The following is a 23942-nucleotide window of genomic DNA, read 5'->3' as shown; positions in this document are numbered from 1 at the left end:
ACGGAATCATCGCCACCATAACAACGCGGCCCATATTCCTAGACTCATGGTGTGTCTACACCACCACAAGTTACCTTGGTTATAATTAACCATGAGTTCCACCTGCGTGTTACACCCTCCCCGCCCCCGCCGAGACTGGGGACCCCCGAGGTGGAGCTTCACGCTGGAGCGATGGGTTTGGGGCTCGAGTCAGTTTCCACCAAGATGTAGACATGGGTTCGGTGTGGGGCATGGCGCAGACTCCGTTTGGATCCTCGTTGTGCGCGAGGCAGGTCACGCGCTTTGGCCCAGCCCTGGGGAGCCACGGCACAGCGAGCGAGACGTTCCGGAGATGCCCTCCAGACAGCAGCAGCAAGATGTTTCAAAGTGCAGCGATCCACTTTAGACGGGAACACAGCAGCTCCTTATCTTATCGCGATTTATATACAGTAGGCCCGTTACCATCCACCAGTGTAAATACACTGGTGGACGGTAAAGGCGCTCTCCATGTCTTTCACCATACTTCGCTACGCTGGTCAGGTCCGGGTTGAAGGGTTTGGCACCGAAGTTAGACATGACCGGGAGTTGAACTCGGATCACCGTGCACCAACCACTGCGCGCCCTCTCTTCCTCGCAGGATTGAATTCACAAAAACAAACTTTTGGCCCAATTGCACCATCGGTGGGAGCAGAGTACAGTATAAGAATGCGATTTGCTGTACTGTACCGACCTCTGCTGCCCAGCACAGCCCTATCGCGTCAGCATGGTCAGGTGCAGCTGCGCTATGGCTTGCTAATAGCACTGCTGGTGGAAGGGCCGCCACTAGCAGGAGCTCTACAGAGCCGTTGTGGGGGACGCGGGCCCCCGGCTCCCCCTCCGGGGGAGGGCTGTGGGCTCCGGACTCCTCGCTCGTGGGGAGAGGGCTGCCGCTCTCCGGCTCCTCTGCTCGCGGCGCAGCCCCTCGGGTCCGCGGGTCCTGTTTGGGGGGCATAGCTCGGGGGGTTCGGCTCGGATGTGCGGGAAACCGTGGAGAGGCGAGGCTGCATGAAGTTCTCGCTGGGAACGGGGCCTGGCTGCGCTGAGACTCGTCTCAGCGGACGATCCAGTGGCCGGCAAGGTGACTACTCCGATCCCTGACTTGAGAAGAACACGACCATTTTATCCCGACCTTATCTCACCTTTTATTGTTCACTATATCAATGAGAATTCGGCGCCAATCCGCTGGCCTTCCCGGCCAATCAGGTGGCTCGGATTTCCCGTCACTCTCCCCGGACCGGTGCTCTCTCAGAGGTCCGCACTTTACCTTTTACATCAAAAAGGGACGACCGCGGGGCTGCTGCGTTGGTGCACAAGCACATTTGTCCTACCAATCAGAGGGCCGCCCTGTTTTCCTGCCGTTCGTGGCTCCGCCCCCCTACCTGCCTGCTGACCCGTGTGTGTTGTGTGTGTTTTCTACCCGCGGTGGCTGAGCAGCCCCGTCGTGACCATGTAATTACCACCCAAGTCACGGCGCTGCGGTGCGAGTTAGCCTCGGGGGAGATCGCCCAATTCCCTGGTCGCAGGAAAACGTGAAGATTAGTCCCATGAGAGGGCTTCTGGGTGAAAACCTGTCGGCCAGGTGACCTTTAGTCCCATGAGAGGGCTTCTGGGTGAAAACCTGTCGGCCAGGTGACCTCCCTTCGGGGCTCTATGTGGGGGTGTGTGTTCATGTGGGGGGTGGTGAGGGAAGAGCAGCGTCGGCCCCGTCGCTCGGAGGTGGCGGCGTCGCAGCCACGGCGTCGGCAGAACGGCTTCGCGGCTGTGGCATCACACCGTTGTAGGGTGCATCAGGTCTACTTTGTGATGCTGGCCAGACGTCTTGGAAGGAGCTAAGAGTGCCCAAAATCAACCCCACCACACGTGACCCGCTGCGCAGCTGGACGGAGGGTTTAAGAAACCTTCCCCCACCGTTCCGACTGCCGCGACGGGAGATCGACGGGAGCCGACGGCACGCTGGGTCACGTCTCAAGGTTGCTGCGACGCGTGGAGACGCGACCCATCCCAGCAGCAACGCCGACCCCAGTCGATGCATTTTTTTCTGGCAAATATGAAATACAGTACTCATGTTTTGAGTCTTTAGGAGTGGTGTGGGGGGAGGGGGGCGATCACCCGGGGGGGGGGGGGGTGGTTTGTGTGCAGCACCCACACAGGAAGAGTATGTGAATCACGGTCGTTTCAAATAAGTTTATTTAGGTCCAGTGCACAGTCCCAGCTCTCCGTGTGAAAACGACGATGAAACTGAGAGAATAACGCGAGGAATTTGTCAAAAGATGTACAACTCCAAAGGTGCTTGGAGACGAGAAGTCGCCACAAACAACCCTTGCTCACTAAACCACGCGTGCTCAGAGCTAGAATTCTCCGTGTTTGTTACTAAAAGGCTGAGAATACCCAGTATCGGACAATCGTAACAATTCTGTGAAGATTAAAAACGCAACGGACTCTGCAGCCGAACGCGAGGGTACATTCAGGAATCGTTTGCGGCGATGAGCGGAGAGGGGACGACACCCACAGAGGGAACAACTCACCGTGGTGCTGACCGCACACAAACTCATCACGTGTTACTGTGCAGCAGCATATGCTCTGGTAAGAAAAAATGCAGAGGTCTAAAACATTATTTTTATTTATAAAATTACTCAGAACGGCTACCCAACACCGCCACAGGAGTTTCTATACAACATGGATTTGTCATGAACAGGGATCAACCGTTTAGATAGCGGGCTCTTGCCAATAACTTCTGGCACCCCAGCAGCATTTGTTTGACAAGTGCGGCCTGCTGATGAGACCCAGATGGTCAAACGGTCTGGAGTGTGCGCGACAAAAAAAGTTGCTGCTGGATAATATTGAATTAACATGTCACGGTTTTACGTTAATGGGGAGACAGAACGCAGCGATACAGAAATGCCGTTCCTGCATTTGCATCGCCTGTACGCTAACGTCTGTGGTTACGTCGGCCAAATTATATTACAGACAAAATCGGGCAACACAGCATGCCGACTGGTGGCACGCATCATGAATAAACCACTGGCGAGCCAACGCGGTTGGCCAACACGCACCTTACGGAGACCGTGGCGGCGCTCAGCGGAAGCAAAAGCCAAGCAACGCTTCGGGCCCCCAAGAAGCTCAAGAGCCTTGGAGTAAAGAAAATAGAGATGCACTAAGCTTGAAACATAAAAATGACAACTAAATCACTCATTATCTCGACATTGTATGGAGCTCGGTAATTTCAAAATTTCTGTCTTCTCACTGAATCCGTGTCTTTCGTCACACCAGGAGTGTTTAAGTTGGAAATGGGGGAGGGGTCACCGACTTCCTCCAAAATAATTTCTGCTTAGGGCCCCCCATGGGCCAGTACCTCCACGGACGTGCTGGGGCCAACAGCTCGTCCAGTAAAGCCTGACAGGCAGCGCAAAGACGGCAGCGCTCGTCACAGGACACTCGCCACCGGCATCACGCACAGCAACAAAAAACACAGCGGACATCGTCAACACGCACCCAGTCGCCACGCAGCTGTGGGGGGGGGGGGGGGGGACCGACCGATCGCTTGACAATGTAAAACTTCTGAGAGACAGAAGTTTTACATTGCCCAAGTGCCAAGGACCCCACGCGCAGACCGGCACGGCGAGCACGCGGCAGAGCACAGCAGCGTTCGGCTCCCGACAGACCGAGCGGAGCCTGCCGCGCGGTCCCCCCCCTCCGTCGCCGTCAGCTGGCGGGCAGCGCCAGGGGGAGGGCGCTAGTCCAGGAGGAAGATGGAGAGCAGCACGGCGAGAAGGGAGGCGGCGGAGAGGGCGGCGGTGCGGGCGCCGCCGCCGCCCGCCAGCTTCTCGTTGCAGTCCTTGCAGTTGGCGCCGCACAGCTCGCACACGGAGACGGACGCCAGGTACCCGGAGGAGTAGGAGCGCTCGGTCCTCCGCCCTGCACGGAGCACAGAGACCCCCCGTGTAGGCGGAGGAGGAGGAGGCGCTCCCACCGCAGGGTGGGTGCTGTTCTAGAGAAGGGGCTACGAAGAACGGCACGGCGCACAAGGAGTGGTATGGCCAGCACCACCCCGGCTGGCTTGGTCTGCCCGGTACCAAGGGTCACAACGGTACTCACCAAAGGCCGAGTCAAGCCGGAGGCAGCCCAGGACCAGTTCAGAAAACCACCAGTCGCCACGGCCGGGTTTGTAGGAGAGTACAAAAAGCTGTGCCGCCGAATGCAGCGAGGACACAGCGACCGTGGGTGGCCACGTTCGAGTACACGGAGGAGGAACAGAGGGAGACGATGGGTAAGAGGGACCGATGTCGTTCAGAGTGACGTTGAACAAGCGCGAGTGTCTGAAGCAACAGCTGGGAAAGGAGAGAAAGATGGAGGGACTTGGTGCCGTCGCCGTTCTCTAACTGCTGGGGAGGTTCGTGGGGACCTAGTGGGTGCCGCTGGAATATGTCGATGCGCGAGCTCGATGGAAACTCACTTGGCTCGTAGTAGTCGGTGATGGACACCTGCGCCTCCTGCGCACTGCCGACCGTCTGCACGCGAGTGCTCCGGATGGTGACGCACACGAGCGTCCCGTTCAGCTGCAGTGGGAATGCAAATACAGGAGCATCGTGTCAGACACGCACGGACGCAGAGCAGACAAGCAGCTCAGATAATCACACGCCAGCACAGACGGAGCCGGCCATTGGCACGAGGCGCAGTACACATACGAGAGGACTCATGTCTACAACTGACAGCACAGAGGTGTAGAATGTCACAACACAAAAAAGTTCAGTTCGTGACAAAGATCCCCCATATAGCCTTCACAGACTGCTGGGGCAAGTGCCATCAGCGAGCACCTACGAAGACGGGCACGGTGCCGGAGGGGGTGAGTGGCCAGCACCACGCCCGGCCGCCTTGGACCCCACCCAGTGCCGATGTTCAAACTGCACCAGCTACAGAATTCATATGAAGGCCGAGTTAACCCATGGGAGACCCATGGCCGTTTCGGATATGCATTGCCGATATTAACCGTAAACGGGCATTTAACCGGGGTCCGTAGCAGCGTGCCATGCACACGGCAGCACTGATTTCTTAAACAGCGGTGTACACACTTGCCAGTAACGTGCACCTCTTAAATCCTGACAAATGCCACCAAGTCTCTGGAGACCTGTCCAAGATGAACCTGAACTGGGATATTTTTACAAATTTTTGTCAGATTTAAAAACTCCTCTCGACTCTTATCATTACAACTTTGAAAGAGCCGTTTGTTTGTGGCCACCTCACATTTGGGGGCCTTTGGGATGTGCATAGCAAGGTTTTACACAAAAGCGGTCGGAGTCCCCCTCACCGAGTCCAGGTAGAGGTTCACTTTGCCTCCATCCACCTCCACACGCTTCACCACCTGGGGCTTGGGAAAGTCGGAGTCAGCCACGAACCCGCTCAGCATGTTCACCTGCAGCAGAGCCATGCCACTGCTGCCTGTGCCAGCCCAGCTACGGAGTTGGGGGGGGGGGAGTCACGGCGAGGCGGCTGTCAGGAAGCTGGGGCAGTTTCATGTAGGACGAGGTCGTGGGGTGTTTGGCCTATAACAGTTACAAGTGCATGGGTTTTGTTTTAGCCATGGGAGGAAACCGGAGAGCCTGGTGGAAACTCATGCAGCACAGGGGGAGAACTCCACACAGCAAGGCACCTGAGTTGGGAATCGAACCCGGGCGCTTCTTGCTGCAGAACACAAACATTCCCACTGCGCTGCCACCCTGCTGCTGTCACTCCACAGGCCACCCGGGCACCCCAAGGGGAGAGAGCGGGTCGCTGTTGGGACGGAAGAGCCCGCGTGCGCAGCGACCGCTCTGCATTGTCCATCAGCCCGTGGGTCGGCGCTGCAAGCCAGGCACGCAAACCCCGGCCCAGGGGGGATGCCCCCGCCTTGGCCTAACCGCCAGGCCTTACCGAACACACACGTTAACATCCACGTTGTTCAGGTCCAGGATGTGGGGGTCGATGGTCAGCTCGAAGGCGTCAGTCTGGTCGGCCGAGCGTTTAGCACGACCGCCGGACATCTTGAGATTGTAAAACACGTTCAGCTGCAACACGACAGAGAAACGACGGTCAGAATTTCCCCCGCGCGGGGTTCTCGCGCTCGCGCTGTGCGGCTCTCCACATGCGTCATCCGGTTGTACCGGGTCTGAGGTCTTTTACGCGCCGTGCACGGACCAAATTTTAATTCACTTCGTGAAGAAATTCCCGGCAGGTGGAAAAAAACATCGCGGCAAAAAGGAAAAAAAACTTGCAAGTATTTTCTGAAAACAGAGGTCAAAAGTATTGCCGTACGCCAAATAGAAAAATAAGTTGTGGAGTGAAGACCAAAGGGTCACAGCCAGAGAAACGTCACGCGTTCACCACCGTACCTGCGCAACAGCAAAGCCGGCGCCCGTTGCAGAAAGGGCTACGTTGATCTCTGGCGAAACCGGGATCTGAAATAAAAAGCAGGATTTTAAAACCAAAGCAACGCGCGGAAAGATTCTGGATCCTGCGACAGTGCACAGAGGTTCGCAGTTCCATACTGGCAGACAGGCCACCCTGGTCACTACTGTGTGTGCATTAACCGTCAAACACACGCTGTGGGATTCCCAGTGAAAGACATCACGGGATGTGAACGTCCAAAGAGTCGGCCATATTGTGCCGTGTCATTGTCCAAATAAAATTAGGCCTCCACGTAAAGTGTGGAAGGCTAGCATGGCAGATTGCTGGTCAGACCCAGGTGCTATGAGTTAATGGAAAAGGGATATCAGATTCACCAGATGGGCTCCTCACTGTGGCACATGTAGCACATGTGTACTGACTGACTCAGCGACACTAAGAGTAGGAGGCGGCACTCTGTTTATTAACGCGGCCTGACAGTTAACACTTAGTAACTAAAGTTCCCAGTCAAGACAGCTGGTAGACTGCCTGACTGGCGACGCTGAGATGGCGAAGACTCCAGCAGCAGCACGACGAGGATCCCGAGGTCTCGTCTACGGGGCCCTCTTATACTGTCAGCGTGGCCTGGCTCCGCCCCCGGCCACGCCCCCTTCTGGAACCTACTAGCGGGTTCTCGATGTGCCCCTTCCGTGACCCTTCCCCTAGATCCCTCTCTGGTCTGTCGTGTGGCCTGCTGTCATTCAGAGCTGCTGTGAGCTGCAGATCCCCTTCCCTGCCAGCAGCCAGCGCTATGCTGCTACGTGACCGATTTTATGTCACTACACATTCAAAGTAAATGACAGAGACCCCCCTATATAGCCTTAACAGACTGTTGGGGCAAGTGCTGTTCACGAGTAGTACCTATGATAGGCCGGCATGAGGGGCTGAGTGGGCCAGCACCACGCCCAGCCACCTTTGTCTCCCTAGGGGCAATGTCTATTAAAATCGCACCAGATACTCATTTGCCTCCGCACGCCTTCACCTCTGCTCTCTGCAGGACCAGGGCGTTGGCCGAGTTGACGGTGAACGACAGCGGCCCTGTGAGCAGTTTGGAGGTGGCCCGGACCTGCAGGTTGGAGCGACTCCCGGTCGTGCGGGCGGCAAACTCGGAGAGGGCTTGCAGGCCTACCACCGTGTCCTGGCGAGAACAGAACCAAAATCCGTGTCAACATTATAAACGTTAAAATGCCATTCGAGAACAGCCCGGCACGCATCCGATATTAAGACGCCCGTGGAAACGCAGCGTAGATGTCACCTAAATGTGTCGCATCATATAGAGGTGTGCCTCTTTATTATCTGTGGGAGGAATGTACAAGTGTCCATTTACTATGTGGAGCACAGTATAGATGTGTGCGTCCCCACCTGAATAGTGGCATATACAGGTGTGCATCTCTTACCTGTGTGGAGGAGTATCCTCCCAGGTGGTTCCGCTGCTGACTCAGCCACTTCATGATGGGAATCCCTTCGGTGACATTGCCCTGGTGCAGGTGAGCGAGCAGCGCGTACGACGTCATCTCGATGTCGGCCGAGCGAGGCTGCCACATCTCCTCGAACTCGCTGGACACGGGGGCCGTCCAGAACTTGACCTCACCTGGGGTCACGCGCGCGGCAAAGAACGGACATTGCCACAAGTCCGCGAGCCACAGTTTCACTCGCGCAAACATAGAAAGCACCCAGCACGTCCTGGCACAATCGCAACTGGAAGTGACCACAACGTACGGGGTGGACGCATCTACGATGCCCCGGTGAATCCCGATGACCCTCCAACTTTCTCCTTAACGGTCGATTGAATGTTGGGTAGCAATGGTTCCGTATCGTGTACAGCAGCGGTGTTCGGATTTAGTGTAGTGTTGAGAATTAGTCAATAACTATTGACAATGTAAGATTTGTAAACCAATCACATTTACTGCATAAATAATGAACGCTCGTCAACCCTATATATGAAAGTCTGAAAAAAGAAATCTGAAATTGGGAATACAAATTTAAAATCTAATGTCCAAAACTCATCCCTATGCATTTACAAGCGTGTTCTCATCTATGGTGGTAAAAGTCACATTCATCAATAACGCTGCCCAAAAACAAAATGTATACAAGAGTGCGTTTATATAAAATGTTTTGGGCAATGGGCTTTCTTCAAAGGACATAGACAGAGAAGTCGCGTTTCAAGTTGACTTGGGGTCCCAGGCTGCCAGTAGGGGGCGATCATTGCAATGTGGGAGTAAATTGACAGGGAAATGCCAGTAACAGTCGGAGACCCACATGGCAGGAGCGACACGGCTACAGTGACAAAACAAATCTGCCCGCTTTGTCAGCGCCGGCTCAAAGCGGTGAGCGCCGTCGCAACTCGTGAAACAACGGTCCCCCGGGGTCACGCAGGTGAGCGGCCGTGCCTGCGGTGGCGGCGCGGCTGTTGAGGGCCTGCAGCGCGGCGGGGGCGGCCGTGCTGTTGGCGAGCGAGAGCGCGTAGGCGGTGAGCGCCAGCGTGTGGTTTGCCGCGATGCCGGCCCTCAGGCTCGTCTCCAGGAAGCGCACGCTGGCCGACACGTCGCTCTGCAGCTGCGAGGCCTGCGCTCGGCGGAAAGGGGACGGGCGACAGGAACGACGGCTTCGTTCTAAAGACGTCGAGACGGAGTACCCCCCCCAAAGGATCGCTCGACGCTCACCACCGCGTGAAGGAGTGCGGGGAGTAATGTTTTTTTTATTAAATCCCATCTCGCACACAATTAGTCGGCCGGCCAGGTTGCGAGTAATGGGGTCAAGTGTGGATACAACACCTTCTAAGAGAGCCGACCAGTGCGCAGGAACCGGTGGCAATGCCCTCTCTAGAGGGGCTCGAGAGCTCCCTCTCGTAGTGGAGGCACTTCTGCCAAAAGTGGTCCAGGAAAGGAATGGCAGAGTTGCATATATTTTGGTTTAACACGAAGGCTTTCGCGACCAATATCATCCATAATACAGGTTTGTTGGATTAGACCACATAAACAGCACGAAACAGGAGGATTTCTCCACAAACCTGGCTGTCGCCTGATGAAGCTAGTTGTAATTACTGGCGAAACGTCATACTCATATTGTAAATGTTGTGGCTTTGCGGTACTAGTAACGAATTGGCACGTACTGTTTATAAAGTATTAAAGCTTTCGTGACTGCCTAAAATTACTCATTGTTTTTTTCGGTAAAGTCACGTATGTAGAAATACAATAAAATTATATTAAAACAAAAAACAATCACGACGTTTCGATCACAACGCAAGCGATCTTCATCAGGTGTCAAGAACAAATCACGGAGGTAAATACAACAAAAATATGAGAGATGAGAATTCAACAAACCTGAAAAAACATTATGTGAAGCACATCCAGTCAGGCCAACAACACAGACACTTCCTGGCGGACCACGAATTTCAGAAGAGTGTTAAATTTAACACTCTTCTGAAGTGTCTAACTGTGTTGTTGGCCTGACTGGATGTGCTTCACGTAATGTTTTTTCAGGTTTGTTGAATTCTCGTCTCTCATCTTTTTGTTGTATTTACCTCTGTGATTTGTTCTTGACACCTGATGAAGATCGCTTGCGTTGTGATCGAAACGTCGTGATTGTTTTTTGTTTTAATATAATTTTATTGTATTTCTACATACGTGACTTTACCGAAAAAACCAATGAGTACGTACTGTTTATTTTTAAAAACTCGCCACTCTGCGCCGACTACAAGCGGCAACAACAACAACTCGGAGACACGGCGGCGCACAAAGCGGGGGACGCTGCGCTCTCGCGGCGCGCGTACCATGTGGGAGGGCTGCTCCAGCAGGGCCACGAGCGCGTAGGCCGTGAGGCTGAGCGGGCCCGACGAGCCGCCCTGCATATCGGCGTGGATGACGCGGCCCGGCTCGGCAAACACCCCCGTGCTGCCGTTGAGCTGGGACATCAGCCAGACGTGGGTCTCGGCAACCACAACAGGGTCGATGAAGACGTACGGCAGCGCCTGCAGGAAGCAGCGCAGCACGAACGCGGACAGCCTGCGCGCACCACACCGCACGCCGCCCAAACGTCAACATGACCGACGTGGCAGCCCGGCGAGAAAGATGACGACGACGTGCGGGTAAAGTCCTTGAACCGGAGCATGGAGTGGTGCCGGTGGGTCAATGCAAAGCAAGCCAAAGCGATGGGCCCAAGGCAGCCCAAGGGGCCCCGAATTCATAAACAAACAAACAAAAAAGAGCACGAAACAAAAATCCGCTTAATTCAATTCCTCATAAACCTAAAATGCAAGTTAACAAAAAGGCAATTGACATCTTTAATGTTCATTCTTATATCTAGCTTTAATCTCACATCTCTATTTTGTGGACATCTCACTAGGACTTTAGAAATACAAAAACAAGTTTTGCTGAAGTGCCACGGTTTTAAACGAGGGGGAAAAAAAATCAAATTTTTTTCCCCAATTCTTCCGGACCCTGGGTCCACAGTCTGAAAGCAGCGGCGGGAGCGGCCAAGTCAAACCGGGACGATTGGTAGCCTCCTCACCGAGGGTCGGGGACAAGGTCCGCCCGGAGGAACTCACCACGTGCTGCCGGAGGCGTCTTCGTTCCCAAAGGCGCTGAAGGAGCCGTCCTGCCTCTGGTAGGTCAGCTCCCGCTGGTAGCCTGCAGGGAGAGAAGCTCGTGTCACGCGGGCCGAGGTGGCGTGTCGAACGCCGCGCACGGCAGACGCGGCCGTCTCCTTCGCCGCCGACGGGAACATAAAGAAGAGCGGAGCCCAACGTCGCGACCGTGGTCACCGATCTCAAACCGCGGACACCGTGGCAACAACGCCGCCGCCCGCTTCGATCATTCGCCACCGGCGTTTCAGACGTTCTCGCACGAGGCCACTCCTGAAGCCGTCCGCCGGCTCAAACGTGAACGGACAAACGTCGCCGATCGACTCCCCCGCCGCAAAGGGGTCGAGGACGTAGGCCCACAACCACTCACGCAAGGCCCGTCACGGCTCTATTCGACGATGGAATGTCCGCACGCGCAGCGAGCGCGCACCGGTGTTCATGAAGGAGAGCGCCCTCTGCCTGATCTCCCCTCCGCCCTGGCCCGTGGCCGTCAGGTACTTGATGACGTAGATGTTGGGAGCGAAGTTGATCATGTTCTGTTCTCCGCAGCCATACGGCATCTGCACCAGGCGCTCCAGCCCCGAGATGGACGGACCCATGATGTCGCCTGCACGCGTGCGGCAACAAGAACGGTCACGGCCCGGTCGCGGCGTCTCTGGAGCGCTTAACAAGCGAAAAGCCACTTGCGTCTCATCAAGCATTTAAAAAGGGCACCCCCAGGGGCAGCTGTCCTTGTGGGCACAATGCGAGTGGCCTGCAAACGGTAATAGTGTGCCAGCAGGGAGCAATATTTACCCCGTGTAATCCCAATTTGAACAATTTATCTTAATGCTGCGATAGCATTGGCCACGATCTCTTTACTGGTGGATAAGAAGGCCTCCCACAAGGCAAGTCGTCGCCATCCCACGATCTGAGATGGACCTGGATTAGGCAAATCACGGCAGAAATTAATGCTGCCAACACAAATGAGAGCCACATTAGTTTACAGTTTAAAAATAAAAAATCACACGTGATTATTGATCAGCGCGTATTTGGGTGGCATCAACGGTGAAGGCAGGGACGGTGTGCAGTGGCGGAGGCAGGGGCGGTGGATGCAGGGGCGGTGAGCGTGGCGCACCGATGATGGTGAGCGTAGCCCTCTGGCTGCCCTCGACCACGCCGCTCGGGAAAGGGAACACCAGCGATCCCTGGGTGACGGCGTCGCCGCCCGAGCGCTGCAGCAGCAGCGTCTTCGAGAACGAGCGCTCCACCCCTTCCGCCTGTGGTGCAGACGCACAAAGACAAAGATCCCCCCCACCCCGTACAGCCTTAACAGACGTTTGGGGCAAGTGATGTTAAGCGAGCACATTTTTAAGTCCGGTACGGCACATGGGGACGTGGGTAACCGGCACCAAACCAGGACACCTTTGTCTCCCAGCATCGATACAGATAAAGCGACACTTTTGTTGGCGATGAGCAGGAATCAAACTCGGGTCGCCAGGTTCGAAGCACAATGCGCTAACTGCTGTGCCACGGCTCCCTGCCCACAAAGACAAAGACCCCCCCGTGTAGCTTAAACAGACTGTTGGGGCAAGTGCTGTTAGCGAGCAACTATGAAGGCCGGAACAGCACACGAGGGGGTGAGTGGCCAGTACCACGTCCGGCCGCTTTTGTCTCCCTGGTGGCGATGTTTACACACCGCACCAGGTACTCATGAGGCCGAGTCGACCTAGGGGAGGGCCCAGGACGAGTTCAGATATTCGTCACTGGTGTTGGCCGTGAGCGGGAATCGAACCCGGGTTCGTAGCGCGGCGCGCAAACCGCTGCACCGCTCCCTGCCCACACACGTGGACACACACAGACTGAACACCCCTCCCCCGCGCACCTTGACGAGGAGCTGCTGCGTCATGGCATCGGCGGCGGTGGCGGCGCGAGCGCGCACGGTGATGGGCACGAGGCCGAGCAGCGCCGGCGACACGGGGAAGGAGACCGTGGCGGCGTCCTGGCTGCGCACGGTCACCAGCTGCTCGTTGGGGATGGCGCCCACCTCGTTGGTGTCCACGAGGACCACGTACGCGTCGCTCGGGTCAAGCGTCACGCGCACCTGGGGTCGGCGTGACACGCATTGTAAAAGTCAAAGTTAAAACGAACAAAAATTATTTTATTTTAGCCCATTGCGGATGATACAAGTAGCGACGTCATGGTTTCTGTCTTCCAGATTACCCACAGGATTCATTACAGTGCCACATTTAAACCATAATTATCAATAAGGATTATTATATAATTGTTATGAAGCAGCATCTTAGTGGAATGGGAGTGAGCACAACTGGGAGGAGGAGGAGTCCTTTTTCTTTTGTTTCTGAACGTAGCCGGAGGGGGAGGGGCAAGGTTGGGGGACGGCACCTGCAGGTCCGTGTCCAGGTAGTTGAACACCAGGGCCTGCACGACAAATTGCTCCCCACGCACCACCGAGTACGGCAGGTTCAGCGACACGAAGAACGGCTGGAACGCGAGCAGCTGCAACGGGAACGCGCGCAGGGAATCACGCGCGGCGCCAACGGCACCGCGGTCGCACCCCCCGAACGACTCGGGAGCGCGCGGGGACGCGCGCCAGGGCGGCGGGACGCACGAGCTCGCCGGAAACACGACTCGCGCGAGACGCACGCCTCACCTGTGCAGTGTCGGCCACACCGAGCCCCAAGCTGCTTGAGACCGAGAAGGCCGACGCGACCCAAGAGGTGATGGAGTCGGGCACCGTGGCTGTGAACGTCTTTGACCGATTTTTGCTGTCAAAAGAGAGCGAGAGTCACACACGTTGCACACGCGTTGCACACGCGTTGCACACGCACGTCGCATGTAAAACACAGCCTGGATTGGAGGTCAGAGTGTCGAGCTGGCACCGATGAGATCCTCCGTTCAATCCCAGGCCTCAAGTCGCCAGTGATTAAATAAAAGTTTTCCAAATTCAGGTCGGTTTTTGGTCTCAGCCCGATCTCAAAATTACAAAACAAAAACCCATCTATTGAATTTCATTCTGCGCTCAATCCCATCTCTGAAAATTCAAGAGCGGTTTGATTGTGGCGTGACGAATCTCACACTCGTAACCGAAGCACTTTCCCACCCGCCCTGCATATGGGGACCAGAGGTCACTAAAATGGAATCTGGGGTTGCTCGGTGATATCCACTTCCACGGGCTGTTCTAACACGAAGGGGGTTTCACTGCCGAGGAGAAATCCAGGGCTGGGCTCACCCCGTCTCGCCGTCGGCCCAGATCCACGTCTCAGGGAAGAGCGTGCGGACTCTCTCCGCTGGGGCGGCACCAGCGCCCGTGGCGACAGGCATCATGTTCATCGCGCCACCCAGTGGGCGGAAATCTGTGAGGAGGGATTAGCAGAGGCAGCAGGAAGAGGCGCGGCGCTCGCGACAAAACACGCTGTGGGCACCGCCGGTCGAGTCAGACTGAGCAGAAGCGTAGTCACCGTGGAGGTCTGCACATCCCCGGATGAAGAGTACCCACTCCGCTTCGCAACGCCGGTCAGCAGGCACACACGCTCAATGTACACATACGCACCACGCACACCACACCCAGTGGGCACACAAAAGCACGGTCAACACCACCGGTGCATACATATACGTTAACAGTCGGCAACCGCTTTGCACAAACTCGTATGCGACGCATGCCGCATGCTAACCCGGCCACGAGGCTTGCATTTTTTGCCCAGGGATGTCAGAGTGGAACGATCGGCAGCCTGTCGCCTGCGTCGGGCACGGCGGTAAGCGCGACGCCGTGGGGACGGCCGCGCAGCGTCAATCCGCCGAGGTTCATGAGGCCCCAGCGCCACTCTCACCTTCTTTGTAAACGAGGAAGAATTCGGGGTGGTGCACGTAGGCATCGGTCAGAAGCACGAGGCCGGCTTCCTGTAAACAACGAACACGCGGTCAGGGCCCACGCACGTCGGGTCGTGCAGCTTCAAACAGCCGGGAGGCCCAGCGGCAGAGCGAGCGGCTCGCAATCGCAACGTTGCCAGTAGAGAAGGCAACAGTCTTACAGATACCACTCTCCCCTGCCATTGCAACGTTGAATTTCTACCACTGGCTCAAGGCTGTAAAATGGGAGATCACAACCAATTACAGGCAGTCCCCGAATTAACGATGGAGATGCGTTACGACGACCCCATCGTAAGTCAAAAATATCGTAAGTCGAAGATGGCCTAGCCTACCCAGGAGTGTTAAAGAATGGTGATAATTTAGCAAAACAGAGCAATTTACAGTACCGTACTGTATAAACTATATACTGTATGTATTTATTAATTACAATACTGGATTGCACAGTAAAATGTAAAGTAAAAAACAAGGGAAATTCTTAGCCTACCTAAATGAACTGCAATTTCATAGAAAGTTTTTTCAGGAAACAATCCTATCTCCTATAAAAAAACTTTTAACATGCATTGAACGTATGTATCGTATCGTGGTAACCCTAAAATTAAATCGATAAAGCTACGTATCATACATGCATTGAATGTATCGTAACGTATCATATTGTACTGTACTCACCAAGATTCTGTCCGCCATCTGCATACTTGAGCGATGTTATGTTGTTGATGGCAATTTTGTCGTATTGCCATCGTAAGATCGAAATATCGCAAGTCGGACCATCGTAACTCGGGGACTACCTGTAGTCAATTCTCATTTGACCAAGAATCCACCTTGACTTGCTCCACAGGAGAGTACAATCTACCAGTAGGGGGCAATATTGCCGCACTGTTTACCCAAGCAATTAATTTGCGAATCATTTAACATATTTGGCACATTGGACTGTGGCGCTGGCAGACAATGGCCAACTCTTTTGCATCATCTCCCCCAGCGCGTAATTCGTGGCTACCATCCCAGCAGTCTAAACTAGGGTGGCCACCGGTAGCCCAACGTCAAGCCACCCTGAACGAGCACCACCGCCCGGCCGCACCGTGCCCGTGTTGGCGCGGGATCCACGACGGAGGGATTCACTGCAGAGGGCGGGAGGAGAAAGACGAGCCGTGGGCGGGCGCTGGGCTTACGGTGAATGTGGACAGCGAGTCGGAGGGGTTGGGCAGCCAGAAGAGCGGCATGAAGCGCCCCCAGGGGACAGCATCGAACGGCCCCCCACGGCTGGTGCTTGCCATGGCCGACACGGCAGATGTCACCTGCACAGCGCCGAGAGATCAGACAGGCCGTGACGGCAGCAGCATTGCCAAGTCAGACCCTTGAGTTACTTGTTGGGGATGTTTGGTCAACTCCTATTGTCCGGGGTAAAATGGGGTTGGGGGTGTGGCTCGGATAAAAAAAAACACGAATAATCCAAGAGTACCGCAAGATGAGGATGTAGTGATATTTACAGCTTGCCAAGTTATAGAATTTGGAAGATATAGAACGCGTTGTTATCTGGTTTTATTGCTTCTTAAAGGAAACAGATTACTTGTCGACGCGTGTGTGGTCACATGGGAGCCCTACGCCAAGAGTGTATTTATTTATCATCACAAACGCAGTTAACGCGCAGTAGCATCAACCGGGAGAACCAAAAAACCGCAACTCATTCACGGGAAAACACACCGCAGCCAAATGCGTTCACAACCAGCTTTACCAGTGAATGATTTATGCATCAGTCCCCAGGCGAGTTAGCGTCCTGCCGCAATAGGGGCCGACTGAGATGGCGCACAGACAGAGCCACCGACAAAGCGACCGACGGAGCGCGCAGCGGCTCACCGAGTCAGCCGTGATGTCGTTCCCGGTCTTGAGAAGCAGAACGCTCTTGTCCACCACCAACACGCCAACGAAGGCCTCGGCATCGGATGCAGACACCTTCAGAGACACTGAGCTGGCCGGCGTCGCCATCTCCGCGGTCCAGTTGAGCACCACCTGACAGAAACGACGATCATCGTCATCGCTCAAAGTCACGATAATTGTTTTTGTTTTGGGTTAGCCCGCACGTAGCAATCTGGCCAAATCGGTGCAGACCGGAGGTTCTCTGCCCCTATTGACGAGCGATTCTTGGGCTGCACTGCAGGGCCACACAAATCCACACCCCACACTCCACCCTCCCCCCGCCCTCATCACCTTGTTCTCAAAAATCCCGGCGACGTCGAACGTGACGGAGGCGGGCACGACCTCGCCGTCGTCGCGCACGTAGTGCACCACCACGTGCGCGCTGGGCGCCCACGCGCTCGTCGGCAATAGCTGGAAGGTGTTGGAGTTCACCTTGCCCGTCGCCACTATGTTCCCGCGAGAAACCACCTGGCGATAAAAAAAAACACAACAACCACACCGACCGAACATCAAACTCTCCGAGGAATTTCCGGGGCCGTGCCACGTGGCGTCGTTCGGCACGACGTCTGACGTTTCGCTCAATATGCCGGGAGCTTCTTTAGAAACCGAATCTCAATTCTTGAACATTATTCAGACTCCCAACAACACAGAGACACACCAGTAGAAATATGGCCGTATATTTAAGTCTGAAATTGTGGTCTCAATCATGGCTGCGTACTTGGAGGGATTAATGATTACCCAAACTCACCTCTGACCCCTGTTCAACTGGAAAACAAAAGCATCAAACGTTAAGATTGACTTTTGGCCCCTTTAGAGGCACCGGTAAATAAACCTCAATGTCCTCGAAATTTCTAAGGTGCTGTTTTCTCGTGACATGTGATCCATTGGGGGCGGGCATGAGATGCAATTTTCAAAAGGGCCGCCCTCCCAACTGTGTGCACGATATTACATGGAAGAGGTGCAGTTTCAGTGCCATGCTCCACGCCACCAAGACACTTGCGGGTTACAGAACCCACGCCCGCGAGCACTCACAATATGCAGCAGGAGCCTGAATCACAGAGCCGTAATATAGTTCTGCGCCCGGCACAACCAAACCCAGAATAACTCTCGCAATGGCCGCTACGTGCCACCCACGAGCCGGACAACATTCCAGTTGAGTGAAGAAAGAGAATAAAATATTTGGACAAATGCATGACACATCGCTGAAAGCGACGTCGGGGCTCCGTACCTGGTAAAAAAACTCCTCCACGTGCTCTGTGCTGGTCACAGAAAACTGCAGGGGCTCTCCAGCCTGGAACGAGATGCGCACACACGCCCGCGTTTACACCACATGCGACCCCACGCATTCGGCAAGTTAGGAGAACACTTGCGCACATGCGCGGATCGCGCAACGCTCCGAGTAAGTATTTCAGCGGCAGTATGGAGGCCGGCAGGGTAGCCGTTAGAGCAACACGCGTTTGTTCCAGGCGGTCCCCGCTTTTACCACAAAGCACATTCCTGTAAACCCCGTCATAAAATCAGACCCCATTTTCACATAGACTGTAGAAACGGCGTAAACACTTGCCAATGTGTTTCTCCTTTTATCAGCCACATTGAGCGGGGCTTAATAGGTGAAAAGCCACAAAAACACTGACCGACTCTGTTCAAATGGGTTCGGAGTCGTGTCAGAAGATGCGTCGTAAATTGATCCACGGTGGCATTATATAAACATCCGTAAAATTGCACCGTCGTAAACCAGAGACCCGGTATATTTGCAGAGTCTACTTTGGGGTTGTCGTCCCAAGTCTGGGCAAGGCTTTGGTCAACGTGGCTGACATTCAACAAGACAACTCCCTCATAGCAGCACAACCTCACACCGAACCTTTGTCCGTCTTGGACCATCGTTACGAGTGGCTGTTATGGACCGATAAACAGACAGACAGCACAATGCATTCAACGTTTGCTTGTAAAGCATTAAAAGCACAACCTGCCATTGGTCGACCGATGCTTCTGGGTAGAGCAGCGGTCAGCAGGTTGCGATCCCAGCAACCCAATTCCTCGCCACGGCTAACATCAGTAGCGAACAATATCCAAACCATTCCGAGCCTCCACTTGACCAGCATGGTCAAACATGATCGAACCACCCCCATGAACAAGTGTTGAGAGGCCTAAATGCTGCAGTGGATTTAACTTCATTCATATTATTTCACTTGTTTAGCCATGCAAGCTTTATAGAGCCTCATGACTGTTTCAAGAGGGCCCTGCCAAGTTTTTGCAGGAGTGTGCAATGATTGCTATCCGTCTATAGTGGCGTGCATACGGGGACATCAACCTCCGTCCGGACTGGAAAACACAAAAACGTGGCCCGGATGGATGAGAACGAGCACCCGGATTTGCACCTGTGCTTTGGAGTTTGCCGACGAGAGCTGAATGGACTCCCCCGACCTGGTGCTGCTCTCCTTGTTCAGCTGCAGATTGTTTTTCTGCTGCTTGTAGACGACCTGGCGAGAGAAGCCGTCGTGAGCGCGAGCACCGGCAGCTGCGTCGCACCAGAGGGGGCGCGCGTTGCCCACACGGCGCCGAGCGGAACCGACGCGTTCACAAACGCGCCGGGGGCTACGACGGTTGGAAATCCTGCAGCAGTTTAGCAGCTCCAGTTCTTCTGATGAGACCGCAAAGACTGAAACTGGCCTCAAGTTTTGAAGGTTGTAAAAAAACCAGATGCAATTTTCTTGTTCTACGCCACTGCTGGTGGAAGGGCCTCCACTCGAGGGAGCGCTGGGCATAGGCGGCAAAGCCAGATCTATAGACGACAGTTGGAGGGTGCACAAGAAGGTTGCTATTCAAGTCGCCCGGTTGGTCGAGTTATCCAATGAGCATTCCATTAACTTAACACTTTTAAGGAGCAAAAGTCATTCCCAGAAGGTCATGCCACTAATGGGTTTGTAAAAAACAAATGCACGTGTTCATGTGGGGGGACAGATACGTGCCAAATGAGAAGGATCTGCTTATTTACTTTGTTACCTGCATTCCCATACCGACGCTTACATTTATTTGTGTTACTTAAAATCAGATGGCGCAGCTTTAGATGCCACCAAGCTGCTCAAGCCACAAGCCGAAGGATCCACACGAACTCCAGGGGTTGGCAAAACATCCCAATTATATAACCGCAGAGCGTAGTCAATTGGTAGGCATCAGCTCCGGCTGCCTTCCCGACTCTGTGGTTTCCCACGCCTCGGAATAATTCTAGAGGAACTGAGAAGCTCGGGGAGCTCAGACCTCAACCAAGGGTCACGCCCGCCGGCCCATCTCCCATGCCGGGGAACCCGGCTGCTAGCTAGCGGGCCGCGCTCACGTTCACGTAGACGGAATCGGCGTCGGGCAACACTGAGAAGTGCACGGCCACGACGCCACTGGCGGGGACGGTGTAGTTCTGCTCCCAGCTCGACAGCAGCGCCGACGACAGGTTGCTTTGCGACACCTGCACCAGCAGCGGCGACTCCAGGTCCCTGGGCAGCAGCGGAGAGTCGTCTGGCAGGGACAGGTGAACCTGGATCCAAGCGCAGGCGCACGCAGACGACAATCTCCCATGCCGGTCGAACGATGGTCCAGCACCGAATTATTCAGTCCGCTCATCGTCGCCACTTAATATTTACACCACGCCTCCCATGCCGTTCAGAGGTGCCCTGCGGTAGGGGGGACCCCCAGTGGCAGCTGTCCGTATGAGGCACAATGGAAACATGAAAGAATGGCCCAGCAGGTTGACATTAGGGCTGCCCATAGGGGGTGATTTTGCTTTGTGGTTTTACCATTAACATAACTTACAAGTAAAATTAATCAAATTGGCCTAAGCTTTTTCAAACAATGTCATAGGATCATCAACGTTCACTCGAGGATATGGCGTGGCAGTCACCTCTAAAAAAAAAAAAATTTAATCGCTCATTAATTGTCTGAAATCTTAATAAAATAAAAACCCAATGAATGTAGGACCTTCCTGAAAAAAAGAATCCTCCAACTCATTGTGGCTCTGCTAGATGAAGAAGTAAATTCATATTCTTTGGGTCTTTCGGTAAAGTCACGTAGATAGGTTCAAATTAATAAAAAATAAAATAAAATAAATCAAGACGTTTCGATCACAACACAAGCGATCGTAATCAGGAGGATGATCACTTGTGTTGTGATCGAAACGTTGTAGTTTTTTTGTTTATTTTCTTTTTATAAATTTTAACCTATCTACGTGACTTTACCGAAAGACCCAAAGAATATGAATTCACGAAAGCTTTAAGTCAAGATTGAAGTGAATTATTATTAAATTCCTATTCGTATTATTACTACAGGAATCAAACTCCTCTCGCTGGGTTCGTTGCACAGTTTGCCAACGCGCTAACCACTGTGCCACTACGCCCCACACATGCGCACGTGAATGCAGGTTCACCACCAGGTACACCGGACCCAGAGGGTGCCGAGCGCGGTTCAGGGAGAGCCGCGCGCGACCGGGGGGCGGGCGGGCGGAGCTGCGCTCCTTACGTAGGCCGTGTAGTTGAGGCCGGCCTTGAAGGAGAGCGGCGAGTTGACGAACTGCACGTCGACGCGGTACTCTGGCGTTTTCACCGAGCCCCCTCCGCTCTGCGTGATGCCTGCACACCCAGGGTGGCCGGGGGGGGAAGCATTGAAGGGCATCACGGTCCCGGCGATGCCACGGCACAAGGTGCACAGTGAACCGTTTCGTTCATTTTTGCAAAAAGCAGCGATTACTAGCAGGTAGGTATCAGCGGGCCTGATGGTGATTCCAAAGTCAAATATTACTCTACTTCCGAGTTCCCTGTCACCGTTTTCTCGTTTCCCATGATCAATTACAATACCTTTAACAGTGCCGTTTACTGCTGGCCATTTGCCATGTTTGGCCTTGTGGTCAGAAAAAGAAAAAAGTAAAAGTGCTCTCAAATTCACGGTCGGTAACGACCGCGCCAGCGAGTCCGTCCGACAGCAACATGCGGCGCAGCCTGGCATCATAATTACCATCAGTGATCGACCCACGGTGGGATCAAAGCCTCCCAAAAATGGAAACGGGGAAGAAGAGGAGGAGGAGGAGACACCCACCAGTCAGCAGCTCCGTGACATGGGCCTCGATGGTGTAGGTGTCGGGCACAAAGCTGTCGGCGACGAGTGCCTTCACCTCGTCCGAGGAGAACGCGAAGCCGGCGTTCCCATCCAGCTGGGATCAAAACAAAAAGGAAGAAAAACCACACACGTGCGCGGAATCCGTGAGCAAACATCCCAACGTGCTCGAGTGTTAAACCGATAACGCGAGGAGCGGCCGCGATTGGACAGCGCCTCTGCCGGGGAGGGAGCGGGTTGGGGGGCGGCAGTGCTTTGATAAACATGGCCAGTGCTCGAGGCCAAGTCCATGAGAGCAACGCAACTTCATCCTAAATTTTCAGTCCTCTCGGTTCATCTTTGCGAGAAACGTGGCGACCCCCATTTACAGACAGACACCGCTAATGCATAAACGCTTTGAACCTTCATTGGAACGCATAAAAAAAACTGACACCTTTGCGGTTGCATCGTTAATATGCAGACAAAATGGAAAAACCTCCATGAAGCCTTACAGTCCATACAGGCAAGGTGCTGTTAGCGAGCACTTATCAAGGCCAGGATCACACACGAGAGGGTGGTGTGCCCGGAACCACAGTCGGCTGCCCTGGTCTTCCCAGTGCTGATGTTTACACTGCACCTGGTGCTCATTCAAGGCCGAGTCAACCTAGGGGGTGGGTACCCAGAACCGACTCCGATATTGCTCGCCATTGTTATCCATCCGTGGCCAGAAATCAAACTCTCGTCGCCAGGGCCGTGGCACGGTGCGGTGACTGCACCACAGACAGGGGCAGAAGCACCACACCAGCCGCCATTTGCCACTAAGTGGCGGCTACGCCAACGCTGCTACCAGGCTAGAGGGCCGCTTGGGAGGCAACGTAAAGTGCCAAGAGGCTCGCACTGGCTGGAGACGACGAGACACACCCAGGTGTTAAAGGTTGACTGGGTGAGTTGACCGGTAGATGCACCCCTTGTGCACACATTACGTTCATGTTTTGTCACCTTCAAGTTCCTAATGGTGAGGTTCAAGCTCGGCTGCCACTCCCAGGGCCTCGGATTCCCAATGATGAGGGTGACGGTTGCATTCCCTCGCACCAGCTTGCCGTACGTGTACCTTCGGGGAACATGAACGCACGCAAACACACACACACGTGTCCGCATGTGCCCTGCACACCAGCTTAACTCTCTGCGTGATTGCAGAGGAAGGACCGGGTGCGTGCGTGCCCTCTCACTTGGCCTCGATAGTCCCAGAAACCCCTTGGCCATCCTCCCTGGCCACGAACGACGGCAGCTTGAGAAGCACCTCGAACTTAGGCAGCACTGCGGCGGCACCCAGACGGGACGAGGTGGAGAATATGGGGCAAGGTGGGGTTGGGGAGGGGTGGTGGAGAGGATCAAATCAGAAAAATCGCTCCTTTGCTGCTCCATGCGCTCTCCGCACCGTCTGCAACAACGCCCCCTCCCAACGCTCCCCACCACCTCGCTCTCAGGCTCACAGCACTGGGGAAGCCATCCCGAACACCGGCTCTCCGGGCACAGCACGCACCGTCACGCCAACGCACGCGACTGGCAGTTACCGCGACGAAGCCAGAGCCCCACCACAGCAGCACACCATCACCACCACCACTACCGCAGCAGTGCCACACCACCACCACCACCAACTCCCAGCACCACCACCATGTCCCTCACTCACCATACTCCGCCACGGTGAAGGGCTGCTCTTTGTCCACCCCCTGCAGCAGAAGAGACACCGTCACTACCGCGCAGCACTTGGCAATGTAAAGGTTTGGTATCAGCTCCAGCCACAGTGATCTCATTAGCATAGTGCTATAAACTTAATACAGACACACGCCAAGCAAACACACAACCCAATTCACTTCAGGTCACACGCTCACTGGCGGTCAGTCACCTCCTCGTTGCTACTGGCATGGTTACTGTTCAACCACCACACTGCAGGTCACAACAACACATCCCACCCGCTGCACTTCTCTCTCTGCATCTTACTTGCCACTGCTTCACTTTGGAATTGCCTCCCATCACCTCTTTTCCCAAAGCACTTCAAGCTTGCGCAATT

At 54.6% G+C, this 23942-nt stretch overlaps 1 protein-coding gene across 3 annotated transcripts in view; it reads right to left on the bottom strand.

Moving 5' to 3' along the window:
- Positions 1-2188: 2188 nt before the first annotated feature.
- Positions 2189-23942, bottom strand: part of CD109 (CD109 molecule) — a 39832-nt gene continuing 18078 nt past the window's right edge. For 2 of the 3 annotated variants that reach the window (XM_032959264.2, XM_032959265.2), the window contains exons 7-34: positions 23562-23601; positions 23101-23188; positions 22871-22982; positions 21875-21989; positions 21302-21411; positions 20130-20324; positions 19174-19275; positions 18024-18086; positions 17087-17263; positions 16736-16888; positions 16051-16176; positions 14845-14914; positions 14247-14370; positions 13668-13782; positions 13400-13513; positions 12882-13100; positions 12135-12276; positions 11448-11624; positions 10982-11063; positions 10208-10439; positions 8826-9000; positions 7833-8026; positions 7418-7573; positions 6384-6449; positions 5926-6059; positions 5324-5468; positions 4472-4574; positions 2189-3933 (exon numbers count right to left, since the gene is read on the bottom strand). In XM_032959264.2, the coding sequence (XP_032815155.1) occupies positions 3752-3933; positions 4472-4574; positions 5324-5468; positions 5926-6059; positions 6384-6449; positions 7418-7573; positions 7833-8026; positions 8826-9000; positions 10208-10439; positions 10982-11063; positions 11448-11624; positions 12135-12276; positions 12882-13100; positions 13400-13513; positions 13668-13782; positions 14247-14370; positions 14845-14914; positions 16051-16176; positions 16736-16888; positions 17087-17263; positions 18024-18086; positions 19174-19275; positions 20130-20324; positions 21302-21411; positions 21875-21989; positions 22871-22982; positions 23101-23188; positions 23562-23601 (3711 nt within the window). In that variant the 3' untranslated portion in view covers positions 2189-3751. The remainder of the gene's footprint in view (positions 3934-4471; positions 4575-5323; positions 5469-5925; positions 6060-6383; positions 6450-7417; positions 7574-7832; positions 8027-8825; positions 9001-10207; positions 10440-10981; positions 11064-11447; positions 11625-12134; positions 12277-12881; positions 13101-13399; positions 13514-13667; positions 13783-14246; positions 14371-14844; positions 14915-16050; positions 16177-16735; positions 16889-17086; positions 17264-18023; positions 18087-19173; positions 19276-20129; positions 20325-21301; positions 21412-21874; positions 21990-22870; positions 22983-23100; positions 23189-23561; positions 23602-23942) is intronic. The other variant, XM_032959266.2, reaches the window with a different exon arrangement.

This window comes from Petromyzon marinus, chromosome 23, assembly GCF_048934315.1.
Source record: "Petromyzon marinus isolate PM22_M1 ecotype Great Lakes invasive population chromosome 23, UKy_Petmar_22M1.pri1.0, whole genome shotgun sequence".
Classification (NCBI taxonomy): domain Eukaryota; kingdom Metazoa; phylum Chordata; class Hyperoartia; order Petromyzontiformes; family Petromyzontidae; genus Petromyzon; species Petromyzon marinus.
This window is presented reverse-complemented; position numbering and strand designations above follow the sequence as displayed.